This window comes from Ceratotherium simum, chromosome 35 (assembly GCF_057802395.1).
Source record: "Ceratotherium simum simum isolate JZ-2026a chromosome 35, ASM5780239v1, whole genome shotgun sequence".
Classification (NCBI taxonomy): Eukaryota; Metazoa; Chordata; class Mammalia; order Perissodactyla; family Rhinocerotidae; genus Ceratotherium; species Ceratotherium simum.
The window spans coordinates 22,496,959-22,510,223 of record NC_141934.1 but is presented as its reverse complement, the minus strand read 5'-3'; the positions used below and the strand labels follow the sequence as shown (position 1 = coordinate 22,510,223).

The 13,265-nt window shown below is 44.4% G+C and overlaps 1 protein-coding gene across 2 annotated transcripts in view; it reads right to left on the bottom strand.

Annotated features, from left to right (window-relative positions):
- Window positions 1-2,273: 2,273 nt before the first annotated feature.
- BRAP (BRCA1 associated protein) overlaps window positions 2,274-13,265 on the bottom strand; it is a 33,863-nt gene continuing 22,871 nt past the window's right edge. The window contains exons 11-12 of one of the 2 annotated variants that reach the window (XM_004429974.3): window positions 11,712-11,815; window positions 2,274-9,466 (exon numbers count right to left, since the gene is read on the bottom strand). In XM_004429974.3, the coding sequence (XP_004430031.1) occupies window positions 9,103-9,466; window positions 11,712-11,815 (468 nt within the window). In that variant the 3' untranslated portion in view covers window positions 2,274-9,102. The remainder of the gene's footprint in view (window positions 9,467-11,711; window positions 11,816-13,265) is intronic. The other variant, XM_087424212.1, reaches the window with a different exon arrangement.

Here is a 13,265-nt window from a genome sequence, read left to right as displayed (position 1 = left end):
CAAAGAATTGGGGCAAAGAATACAGCAAATGGCTGTGCTAGGGGTAGTTCAGGGACACTGGTATTTAGGGGGTGGGTGAGGGTCGGGGAGAGCCTCTCCAGGGAGGGGACATAAAAGCTAAGACCTAAAAAAAGGGAGGCAGGGTCATTCGGAGGGTGGGAAGGGCGTTCCACACAGTGCGAACAGCACACGCAAAGGTTCTGAGGGGGGAAGAGCTTGACAAGTCAAAACCATGTGCTATGGGTTGAATTGTGTCCCCCTCAAATTCATATGTTGTAGTTCTAATCCCAGGACTTCAACATGTGACCTGATTTGGAGACAGGGTCTTCACAGAGGTGATCAAGTTAAATGACGTCATTAGGGTGGGTCCTAATCCAATATGACTGGTGTCCTTATAAAAAGGGGAAATTTGGACACAGACTCATGCACATGGGGAGAAATGCCTTGTGAAGATGAAGGTAGAGATCAGGGTGATGCTTTTAGAGCCATGGAATGCCCAAGATGGCCAGCACCCACCAGAAGAGGAGAGGGGCCTGGAACAGATCCTTCCCTCACAGCCCTCAGAAGGAACCAACCTGTAGACGTCTCAGCCTCAGACTTTTGGCTTCCAGACTGCGAGCCCTTGGTTAAGCCGTTCAGTTTGTGGCACTTTGTTAGGGCAGCATAGCAAAGTAATACACCACGTTCGTCTCAGGGTAGCTGGGAAGAAGTAAATGAGAGGGAGCATGGTATGAATGAGCGTAGAAAGGATCAGGTCAGGGCCAGATCACACAAGACCTCATAGGCTCAGGTAAGACTTTGGGTTTTACTCTAAGATCCAGGAAAACTGTTGATTGGTTTTATAACTGCCATAAGCAGAGAAGTGATGCTGTGTAGAGAATGATTTGGAAGGGAGCAAAAGTAACAGCAGAAAGACCAACATGGAAGCCAGTGCAGTTGTCCAGGTGGGAGAAGATGGCGGCTTGGATCAGGGGGTGGCCATAAGGGTGGAGAAAATAGAGTGCTTTCCATAGACATTTGAGGGACAGGTCCAGCTGGACCTGTTGACGGATGGGGAGAGGGAAAGAGATAGGCAGGAATCAAAGGTGATGCCCAGTTTCCGGCTTGAGCAACTGGATGGATGAGGATGGTTCTTATTCTGAGACAAAAGACCAGAGCCGAGGGTGGGGGTAGATTTGTGGGGAGAAGGAAAGAATTCCTTTCAAACACTGAAGTTTGAGATGTGTGTCCAGCATCCCAATGGAGAGATAAGCAAGCAGAGGGATCTGTGAATCTGGAGCTCAGAGCAGGGTCTAGGCAGATGTAGAAGCTGGGGGATTTGACTGCATCAGGATGGCCTTGTCACCCACAGGAACTGGTGAGCCCGCCTAGAGAGGGAGGAGAAAGAAGACGAAGGGCGGGACTGAGCCCTGAGAATCCCAACCTTCAGGGGGCTGGTGTGACTGAGAATGACGCATGATTGCTGATGTGAGGAAGAAACAAGGCCCGGGAAGCCAGGCTAGACCAGGAGACAGGGCGGGCTTTCCTGAGAAGAGGAGTTTACAGTGAGGTTGACTGCACAAATAGGAGTTAGCCAGGGGAAAAGAGTAGCTGCCAGAGGGAACAGAAGCAAAGACCAAGGTGTTAGTTTCTTGGGGTAACAAAGTACCACAAACTGAGGGGCTTAAAACAACAGAAGTTGATTGTCTCAAGGTTCTGGAGGCCAGAAGTCCAAATCAAGCGTTTTTTGCACACTCTCGACCATGGAGGCATTCCCTGACTGCCCTACCGAAAACAGCCCTTCCCTCCTATCCCCTTACGCTATTTCATTTTTCTTCCTGGCACTTACCAGTATCTGAAATTTTATGTAATTTTGTTTGTTTGTTTTTAGGATGGCAATGACTGGGATGTTGTATCAGTGTCATATCCCCAGAACCTAGACAGTGTCTGGCACTTAGTAGGCCCTCAAGTCATTACTGAAAGAAATAAACCATATAAAAAGAATATGCTTAGAAAATAATAGAAGAAACATACTAAAGTGTCAATGATTTCCTCTGTTGAGATAAAGTTGCTTTTAATTTTCCTCTCTATATTTTTCTGCTTTAAAAATAAAACATCCCATTTTGGGAGGAGAGGGAAATAGTCTACATCTGGATTTGGGTGGTGAGTACATGGATGTATACAATTGTCCAAACATCCAAGTGAATGCTGAAAAGCTGCATTCTATTATATGTTAATTATATCTCAATAAAAAATAAAAAACATACAAACAATATACTTGGATATTTTAAAAGAAAGTTCTTGCTATTGTTTTATAGCATTTAAAATATATAACTGTAAATAGGATAAACCGAAATAAGTGATGTGAGTTACATAACACAAAAAAATAGGTATTGCATCTATATCATAAATTAAATTTGACTTGTGATAATATAAAAAAGAAAGAAAGGAAAAGCTCTTGGAAGACCTTTGCACACAGACACACACACCAGTTTATACCTGCCAAATTAACACCACTTTATAATATCCCCCAGTAGTTCATAAAAATTTGTTCTGGGCTTTCTCTCTCCCCTATTTATTCTGTAATAAATGGAAGCCACAAATTTAGCTGATCCCTCCAGAATCTACAGTTTCCAGTTAGCCTGTTTATGCCTGTTTGACTATGCCTCTGGGAGCAGTAACTGAGTCTACACTCAAAGAAAGGACTCCTTAGAGACGACGTAGTTTTGTTCCAGAAGCAACTTTTCCAGCTGGGGAAGCACCTCGGCTCCCAGGCAGCTCCATATACAAGAACTGAGATGTCAGCTCAAATGGCTGGCGTGGGTGAGGCTCCCAGCCCCACAAGGTGAAGGGGCCATGACACGCAACTGAAATGATTTCCCAAAGCCAGCCCTTGGCTGTTTAAGGAAAAGCGCTGGCATTTCCTTCCTCTTTCTTTATCAGCTCTGGCTCAGGTCCCGCTGAAGTGGGAGAGAGGACAGGAGAAGTTAGAAAGTTCCATGGAGAGAAGGGAATGCTTGCAGAAGGTGGGTCTACAGGAGCGCTCTACGCACACAAAAGTGGGCCTGACTCAGTACTCTGCTCCTTTCCCAAAGCAACTACAAAAGGACAACTGGGAGCTGTGTCCTTTCTGTTCCTGAGTTCCACAGTTAGGGGAGGCAGTGGAGCAGAGTTTGGGGTCCAACAAAGCTGAGACTGAGCACTGCCCTTATCACAAATCAGCTATGTGACCTCAAGTCAATGCTGGCCGAGTCCTAACTGTCTCCCACTGCGCCTTGGTTTCCCGATTTGTAAAGGGGGAGAACTCTGCCTACTCACAGGCTGGTGTTGAGGATTGAATGAGACAGGACATGGCGAGCACTCAGCCCAGTAACTGTAGTTGGGTAAGTGGTTCAGAATTCAACAAACGTGAGCTAGTCTTGGAATCAAACCACCAAGAAAGGCCAGGACCTGCTCCCGCCTCCAATTCTCAGCAAGTGCACCAAAGAAAAACAGAGATTCTGGGTCTGCCCCTCTGGACTGTCTACTTGGGGTAACCAGTGCTGAAAAAGACGTCTCTCCTGGGGATGTTCTTCTAGGTTTTTCCTAGTCTACTTGGGTTCACACAAGTGAACAGTAATCCAATCCGGTTTCTTGAGCGTCAGTTACCTCCCTTTCCACAAGAATGTTATCTCAGAAGGTGAAAAACTGTTTTTTAAGAGTTCACCCAAGAGGCTGCCCTCTCCTGAGGGCTAACGGAGAAGAGGTGGGGGGCTTGGTGTGGGTTATCTTTTCCGGAACTAGTCTGGTTCCTAAAAGCAGTGGAACATTTGCAACTGTGAGAGGCAAAGGGGCCGCAGGGAGAGGAGAAGCCAGCATATAGGAAGAAGGGAACAGGAGAGAGCTTCAGCGTTACTCCAGCCAAACAGAGCCAGGAATCTCGCCAGAGAAAGTGCAGGATTGGCAGCAACTGAGAGATCCTGTATGGACTTTTAGGAAAGATTCTAGGCCACAGCACAGGGCCTCCTCCATCGGGGCCAGGAGAGTTCTGGCAGCAGCCCCCGGCCCAGGCATTTCCCACATAATTGAAGTCGAATGTGCTGGGGGAGGGTGGCCGGAGGAGGCCTACCAGTGCTTCCTGGCTGCAGAATCTCAGCGTTCTGCAGTTCGCCCTGTTTGGGATCAAAGCCAGATAGTGCTGATTTTCTGCAGCATGGAAACAAATGCAACGAAGCTGTTTTCCTGAGGTATGCATTTTGAAAAGAGGATTTTAATTTTTTTCCTCAAGGACAGGTGGGGCCAGGAGGTGGGGGAGTTGTGACGTGGCTCTTCTATTGCTGTCCCATTCGCAAACCGTTTTGGGCTCATAGTTTCCGCATGAGCATAAACTAATCAGAATATGTGAGCGGGCACAGCTATGACTAAGGCTGTCTTTCACAAAAGATAATTCCTGGAAAATGCTGCTGGAGGACCCTCTGGCTGTGTGCGATAAGTCACAATTTGTTTGCTGTCTGTTGGAGTGTTTCCAAGAGAGCAACTCTCCTTATTCCTCCTAAAATTTTCCATTTACTCTTCTTCACTTCTACGTCTTTCTCTGTGATCTGTTCTTCTACCCAGAAATTAGTTCGTGTTCCTTCTTTTCCGTCAGCACGGAAGTCTTGGGTGCTAAGCATGATGTTAATGATGTAAAGTGACACAGGCGAGTTTCTCAAGTGGTGGAAACACCTCCTTCTTTAATGGCACTCGACTTCTCCCAGCGCTCTAGGGAAAGTCTGAACTTTGGCCTATTGGGCCAGAACCAAGGGACTGAGAATTTAGAATCAGGCATCGATACAGCTGGAGGAGTCTGAGTGTGCTCTTCCTTTTTAAACGAGGAAACAAAGGTACAAGATTTAGTCTGGGACCTGCTGCTGCTTCTGGGCAAAAGATGGCAGAAGATGTCTCTCCGGAGGCCAGGTCAGCATCGTTTTTCCTACTCGACATTTTGCTCAGTGCTACAGGCTCACTTTCGCCTCCTGAAAAGGACAGCACTATCAGTCAAGTACACTAGGGTGGATTTATCCTGGGTGTGGTGCACCTTCATGTGCCGAGACCCTGCAGCCAGGTGATTGCACCCTGTGACTGACTTCCCTCCCTGGACAGACCTCTGTGCATTTATTTCGAGAGGCTGGATCTGAAAGGAGTCTGGGGCCAGGGGATTTAGCACTCGGTCTGAAAGGAAGCAAAGCTGCTTTAGTTCACTTAGCGTGCCTGGTAATTAGCCTTGGAGTAACAAATGTTATCTGCACCAGCGCAGCCCTGTGCCAAGTACCAAAACCACATTTTCCAGATGATTCCAGTGAGAAGTTTCTGACCTAAAGCAATTCAAATTAGGCCCCAAAGACCACAGTCATCTTGTATGAAACAACAGATTGTTCCTCTCTTCTTGGCCTTCTTTAATGCAAGAATGCAAAATCCAGATTAAGAACCAACTGCAGACCCCTTTCGTGCTCTCCTAAGCTTCGAGAATTACGGTAAGAGACTGCTCAAGGTTCACAGAAAGGATACTAGCTAAAAGGATTCTGAAATACTTTCGGCTTCTGGAAGTACAGCTTTCAAAATTAATGCCTGATAGAATCTACTATCGCAAGTGTCTGAGCATTCCAGGGAGGGCAAGTGAGTTGCAGGGATGCAAGGTAAGAAGGGTTACCATTAAGTGATAAACGTTTACCACTACCATAAAAAAATGAAAAGAGGGTGTAAAAGAGTGGATTATGACATTAATCAGGATAAAGAGGCCACAACCCCTCCCCACCCCCCAAAAAAAGGTAAAAAATAAAAGAAGCTTTATGTAACTTCCCTGCAGTCCCCTAATGCACCAATGCAGAGAATGTTTTTCATTTGCACCAGGCTGACAGCAGGACAGTGTTTCGGGGGAAAAATCAACTTCACATTGCAGAGGAGACACTTGACTTTGGCTCTGGGGTACAACTCAGAGTTCCTAAAGGAAAAGGCTTTTCTCCTTTTCACAGCATTCTTTCCTGTCATTTAAAATTTTTAACTTTAAAAGCTCCATCTGTTGGTGTAGCCACCATGCAGATATTCTAGGACTCCCGTTTCAAGAATTCTCAGAGGCAAGAGTGAAGACTGGCCAGCAGCAGGGGCCTGCCAGAGAACACTTGGTGGCTTCCTAAACTCGCTTAGGGTGATGGCCAGGTCTCTGAGTAGTTCAGACGTCCGTCCCCCAGCACCATTAAGGAGCAGGAGCCGAGTCTTAAGAGACTCCTGAAAAATTTCCCTTCTGCTGCCAAGGAAGAAGTAACGCAGCAGAATCACTGTGACAGAGTGAATTCAGCTTCATCCTGGAGAAAACGAACTAGCTTTCCTCAAACCTTGTGAGGGTGACTTTCCTTTTTTAGACAAGCTCATGGACTTCATCACACTAGCCAAAATTTGCCACCAGCTCAAGCAACGTGGCATCGTGCACGGCAGCCAAATCCGAAGGACAGTATTTGTAGCTGTGGATCCTGACTGCACAAGGAGAGGGGTTTCCAAGTGATGACAGAAGGTTGTTCATTCGTGATTTGCCAAGTTCTCCACGTTCTACTGGCTGGCTGTTGAAATGCGTTTCTCAGCCCTTTTGCTGGGGACGACTTCGCTGTGGTAGCATGGAGCGCGCAGTGGCTTCAGTGCTACTGAGGAGACCCAGCGCATCCTAACAAGTCCCATTTGTGACCGTTTCCAAAAATAAAACAATCTCAGCTTGCTGTAGGGCCTGGAAAAGAATCTCAGGTGTATAAACTGATTGTTTTCAGTTTGCAAAAGAGTTGTGTGCCTGGGTCTCCTCCTAGCCCGAGCCTCCAAATCTAGGTAATTTTCCCTATTCTGTATCTGCTTCAGCTACTTTTTATTACTTTGGGAAGCTGGAGCAAAGGGGCGGAAAGATGAATCATCTAGCTGCCCACTGTATTGTTGACAGGTTGATTTTTATGCTGCTTTTTAAATCCAGGCCACTGACACTTAGATTATTTAGATACAAGCTCCCAAGCAAATGTCAGTCAGAGACACAAATTTCACGCGGAGCAGAATCATTTCAAAGTTTGGTTATTTTAATGCAACTTCATTGTTCAAGGTAGTATGGATATGTTAAGTGGTTCATTTCCATCCTGAAGAAATCACTAACAGCTTCTATCTTATGTAATTCTGTCAAATTCAAACATGACTGTTTGACCTTTTTTAAAAAACATTTTCTTTACATATCTTGATAAGATTTTTTTTCCTGGAACATTTTTTTAAACCTTCAAGTAGTTCAGAAACATTTGCCTATTTGCTCATTCCTCTGGGCACAGCCTTTCAGAGCGTTTATTCCACCTGTACTGAAAATCTCTGTTCTCCCAGCTGGTGGTAGGGCTGCTCGATGGAGGTGATCATAGAGAAATGAGGAGCGAGCAAGCTTTGTAAACTACTGCTAACTCTCTTCATTAGTATGCTGCGATCCACCCCAGCTTCTGCAAGGTCAGACATGCAAGACAAATACTTGGCCAAAAAAGCAGGATTCTAACTAGTGTAAAAATAGATTTTAAATAAAATAGAATCTCTATAGGAAAGAGAATTAGGTTATGCTTTACATTCCCACTCTTGCTTTAAGCTATCTGTATATCTAAGTCTAAGGGAGACTTAAGAGAGTTGGTCTGCCCTAAGTAAAAACTGCGAATGTCTGAGTACATTCATTTCGCAAAGTTACAGGTAAGGTTCTTTGGGAAATGCTGCAGCACATCCCACAAAAATGGATGGAGACTAGCGATATACTTGGTGTGCTAACAAGTAACATGTACGACATTTAGGTCAAAGGGAATGAGGCCTAACCACAGGCTAAAAAACAATTCTGAAATGTGATAATTTGAAAACTTTGGCTAATTATAAAGCAGAAAACAAAACCCATAATTTAACAGTATGTCTTGTTCACCTATCCAGCTATCTCTTCTGGAAGCTAAATTCCAACACAGGTCTTACTTTAATTTTGCTCAATTACTGCATATCATGAATTATTTGATGTTCACGTTGCTAGAGAAAGAACACAGCCCCTCTCTTGGCCCACAACAAGCATTACCTGGGTGTTTTCAAGGGGGCTCTGTTAAAATTCTAATTTTCAGATTTAGGAGCAGCCTTTGGTTATATCTTGAAAGCATAACTGAAAATCTGCCCAAGCTCCCTCTAGCCGCAACCTGAACATGCAGCCCAATCTTTTGTAAACGTTCAGAAAATACTGATCCCAACGAAATACACAATCAGCTAGTCAGAGGCCTCACTCTCCATTTTCACATGGATGATAAATCTGCCTGCTTATTCTTGCTAGATGCTAGGAAATCCACACTGAGATTCGAGTCTTGGAGCAACCATTAAGCCGCCTCCTTATTTGAGGTTCATAATGAGGTGTGGAGTCATCAAAAATAAACAAAGTGGAAACACCATCATTTTTCCTACACTGGGTCTACTCAGTCTGCCTCGGGTTGTTTGTTTTCCCTGGCTAGCCCTACAGCAAGAAGAGATGGCTGCTGGTGACAAGCCAGTGCCTGGTCTACAGGCCTAACCTCTTTTCATGTAACATTCAACCACTTCTTCAATTCCCCAGAGGCAGGGAGGGATGACAACAACATGAGGCCAATGCTAGAGAATTTTCGTGAATCCTCAGTAGCCAATTCGAACCTCTCTTTAAAGCAGCTGCTATGACTTCAGGGAGGTTTGGTGCTTTAGTGAGAGGTAACATTACCTTTGAGGTTACAAAAAAAATGTGACGTCTTAAACCGACCCCAGAACTGAACATCAAATACACCAACTCAATAAATACAACGGAAAAATGCACAGCAGAATAGGGGCATCTATCAAGTAGGAAGGCAAAATGGTCATCAGAATGTCTGAGGTTAGTGAGCTATTACGGTTTAAAGAGCAGCCACCTTTGAAAACACGGCTCATTTCCCTCAGCTCTCCTAGTCATCAGCCCTCTACATTACACCACACGCTAGCAATGAAAGATCCAAACAACTGTGGCTTGATCCTCGCTTGTACTTACTTAGGGTCCATCCACCCTCACATTTAGTCGAAGGCCCCAGCACACTCTCGCTGTGCCAGGGAAAACAGTCTCAGGGACATCCGTTTCTTGGAAGATCACTTGCCCCTCTTACTGCGCCCCTTCCTGGAGGGCAGCTTCCCACTGCCCCCCGAAGAGGGGGGGCTGGAGGCCGAGGCCATGGCAATGTTGATCTGTCCCTCCTGGATCTCCTGCCGGGTCTCAGCAGGCAGGTGGCTGATCTGCTGCTGTGTCTGCAGGTAGAACATGACATCACGCAGCTGCTCCTGGATCTCGGTGATCTGCAGATCCTTCTGGTCGCAGGTCTCCTTCAACACCCTCTCCTCCTCCTTCAGCTTGTTCTGCAGGAGGACTTGGTTGGCTCGCAAACACTTGTTCATTTCCTGCTCCTCTTTGAGCTCCGTGGTGAGTTTGGCCACTTTTGTGTTTAGCTGAGTGCACCTTTTGCAAAACAAAGGAAGACAAAAGCGTGTTTTTCATTTGCTGACACAGTCCCCTTTTTGCTCTGAGATTGAACAGAGGAGCCATGACCTCAGAATCCATTTACGGCGGGGGGACTCCTCCCTCCCATGGCCAGGGAGACTGGTTTGCTGCCACTGCAACAGCTACACAAAGCCAATATTTCACTCTAGTTAACCCAAGTGTAGCTTCAAGACAATTTTTTTAAAGCATCAGAAATTTTTCAATAGCAGACACTATTCTGTGGTTCATGGTAAAACTTCTACTGCTTCTCTGTTCTGCAGTTGGTGGTTAAGTAGGTGGCTTAGAGATGATAGCCATGATGAAGTTATGAAGAAAAGTGACATTCTTGGAGAGTCAAGTGTTCTGACCTCACTGAACTTGCTGGAGAAGGGATTTCAAAAATAAGGAATGCCCTATTCTTGATGCTCAATCTTACTCATAAATAAAGAATTACAAATTAAAATACCATTTGAGATACCATTTTTATGTACCAGAATGCCAAAGAGCTCAGACATGGGAAAAGAGGCCCCCCACACACTGGCATGGAGTGTGAACTGTACCAAATCTCTGGAAGTCAACTTAGCAATGTCTATGAAAATCAAAATTTCACATGCCCTTTGACATAGCTATTCTGCTTCTAGGAATTTATTCTATGGAACAGATATACTCAGGACTGCGCCAAAAGACACATGGAGAAAGATGCCCATTGCAACATTGTTTATTAACAATGTTGAGGCAACTTAAATGCCCATCAATAGGGAACTGGTTAAAATTATCATGGGGCCTCCATACAATGGAATACCACGCAGCCGTTACAAAGATCAGGATAAATCTAGATGTGCTAGTATGGAAAAAAATCTCCAAAACAGAATATTTTACCAAACAGAATATCTAATATTCTATTTTTGTATGAAAAAGACTATTATATATGTGAGATGTTGATATATCTCTGTATATATATCTCAGGCATTGTTAATAATAGTTACCTCTAGGTAGCAGGATCTAGGGGGTAAAAGAAAACGTCCAGTTTTAACTTTTTAATTCTTTAACACAGTTTAAATTCTTAGGGTGCTGAAAGTATAGGAGAATTTTTTATTTTCATTTCTATTAATGTTGTAATGTTGTTTTTACAACAGTTAAAAAAATACTTTTGGTGAAGAGTGTCTGTTTGGGGTGATGAAAAGTTTTCCAAACAGAGAGAGATGATAGTTGCATAACAGTTTGAATATACTTAATGTCACTGAACTGTACATTTAAAAATGGTTAAAGTAGCAAATTTTGTTATATAGATTTTACTACAAAAAAACCTGTTAAGAAACCCCCACCTTTTAACAATGGGGGAAAGACAAGTGAAGGGTATATGGGAACTCTTTGCACTACCTTTGCAACATTTCCATAAATCTAAATTTATTCCAAAATAAAAGGTTTATTAAAAAAAAAACTTAAAGAACAATTATCTCCCTTTTTTTTTCTTCAAAATTTTATTTATTTATTTATTTTTCCCCCAAAGCCCCAGTAGACAGTTGTATGTCATAGCTGCACATCCTTCTGGTTGCTGTATGTGGGACGCAGCCTCAGCATGGCCAGAGAAGCGGTGCGTCAGTGCGCGCCCGGGATCCGAAAACCCGGGCCGCCAGCAGTGGAGCACGTGCACTTACCTGCTACGCCACGGGGCCAGCCCCAAAATCCAATTATTTTTGTGAATGTAACTAAACCAGAAAGGTCATTTCAATGAGTGGCAACTATCTCCCCAATAACAGTTGAGTGTGTTCCTGCCTGCTGCTCACAAAGTGTTTGCTCCGTATTCAGCACCTCTGGCCTTTCGTTCCCGTCCCAGGTGAGGACACACGCTGTCTCCAGCTTAGATGCATTCTGTTTTCTAACTGCCCCTTCTCAGCCACCACAGCTCAGAGAAGCTGTAGGCTCTGGGCACAAAGAAATGGCTTTCTACAGCCAAGAATGGAAGATACTTGTGCATACCGTAAGCACAGACATCAGGAGAGAGCAGCGCAGTCCACTGGCACACATCTGGCATAAAATACCTTGTTTTTTAATAAACAGGGAGTCACACTAAGTTTGTTCCATATATAGGGAGACCCCTGAAAACCTGGTGATACACACACTTGAAAATGAGAGTGTTTCCATAGGAATGAAGGAAATCATCTGTTTATGGAGCCTGTTACAATAAAATAGCTAATTTAAAGAACAGACCAATGATACCTACTTTCTTTCCACAGACTGCTTTTCCTTTAGAAGATCATTTAGTCTGTGCTCCAGATTATCACATTTTTCAATTGTTTCTTTAAATTTGGTCTTCATGTTGTTGATCTGAAAGAGCAAACAGAGATCAGTTTCATTTCACAAAGACAAAGTTGTGTGGCCTCTGGGGCTAACTTCACCAATTTTTTTTTCCAACTACCTGTATATATCTTTTTTTTTTTTTTTTAAAGATTTTATTTATTTTTTATTTTTCCCCCCAAAGCCCCAGTAGATAGTTGTATGTCATAGCTGCACATCCTTCTAGTTGCTGTATGTGGGACTCGGCCTCAGGATGGACGGAGAAGCGGTGCCTCGATGCGCACCCGGGATCCGAACCCGGGCCACCAGCATTGCAGCGCGCGCACTTAACCACCAAGCCACAGGGCCGGCCCGTGTATATATCTTTGATAAACCAAACTTAGAAAACGTGAGCCAATCCTTTGAAGGAATTTATGTAATAGGAATAAAAAATTCAAGAAATCCTTTTTTTCTTACTATTTCTCCACACCAGGACAAATGAGGGCTCAGGAGCTGCTGCATGTCAAGTGAAACTGTAAAGACAGAGTTTCAGGCAGTAGAGCAGGAGACAGTTTGTCAGAGGCCAGACCAGCGCCCCTCCCTTTTGTATGTGTGTGTGTGTGTGTGTGTGTGTGTAAGAAAGATCAGCCCTGAGCTAGCATCCATGCCCATCTTCCTCTACTGTATATGGGACGCCACCACAGCTTGGCTTGACAAGTGTTGCATCGGTGCACGCCTGGGATCCGAACCTGCGAACCCGGGGCCGCCAAAGCAGGCACACTTAACTGCTGCGCCACCAGGCCGGCCCCAGTGCCCCCCATTCTTAACTCACCCTCGTTTTTTGCCTCCTGAGATTACATTCCAAAAGTTACTATCCAAATAATCTTCTAATCTAACAAACTTGTGATAGCTGATTCTAGCTGTTTGGATTTTTTTGTCCCCAAACTCACTATTAATTTTCTCATGTACCACGAAGCCATATGGAACGTAAGCAGTTCTTGTTTTGAGTTTATTTATAAAGGATGTATATACACACACATATAGAACTCATATTACATTGTCTTAAAAACCTAAGAGAATTTAAAAATTCTGTTGTATCATGTGTCAGATGGCAGCAATCCTAGCTGACAGTCTGTTGAAGTGTAGCTAGGCAGACACTGGATTCACTTAGGTGTGAAGATCCACAGACTTGGGAAATGCCTCAACTCCCCTGCTCTAAGGACATGGGAAGATGATTAGGTGGGAAGGGGAAGCAGTGAGGGTGGGTGGATCATGAGGCAATAGTAACAGGAACTGAAAGTGATCGAGAATTTAAATCCTATGGCCCAGGCACCGCCTAGGTGTTTTATAAGCAGTATCTCCTTTATGTCTTATAACAAGCCTTTGACTTAAGTATGTCAACTTTTTACAGAAACTGAGGCTTACAGAAAGGTGAAGCAATACACCAAAGGTCACTTAGCTAGAGTGTGGTGGATTCAGGACTGGACCCTACGTCTAGGTC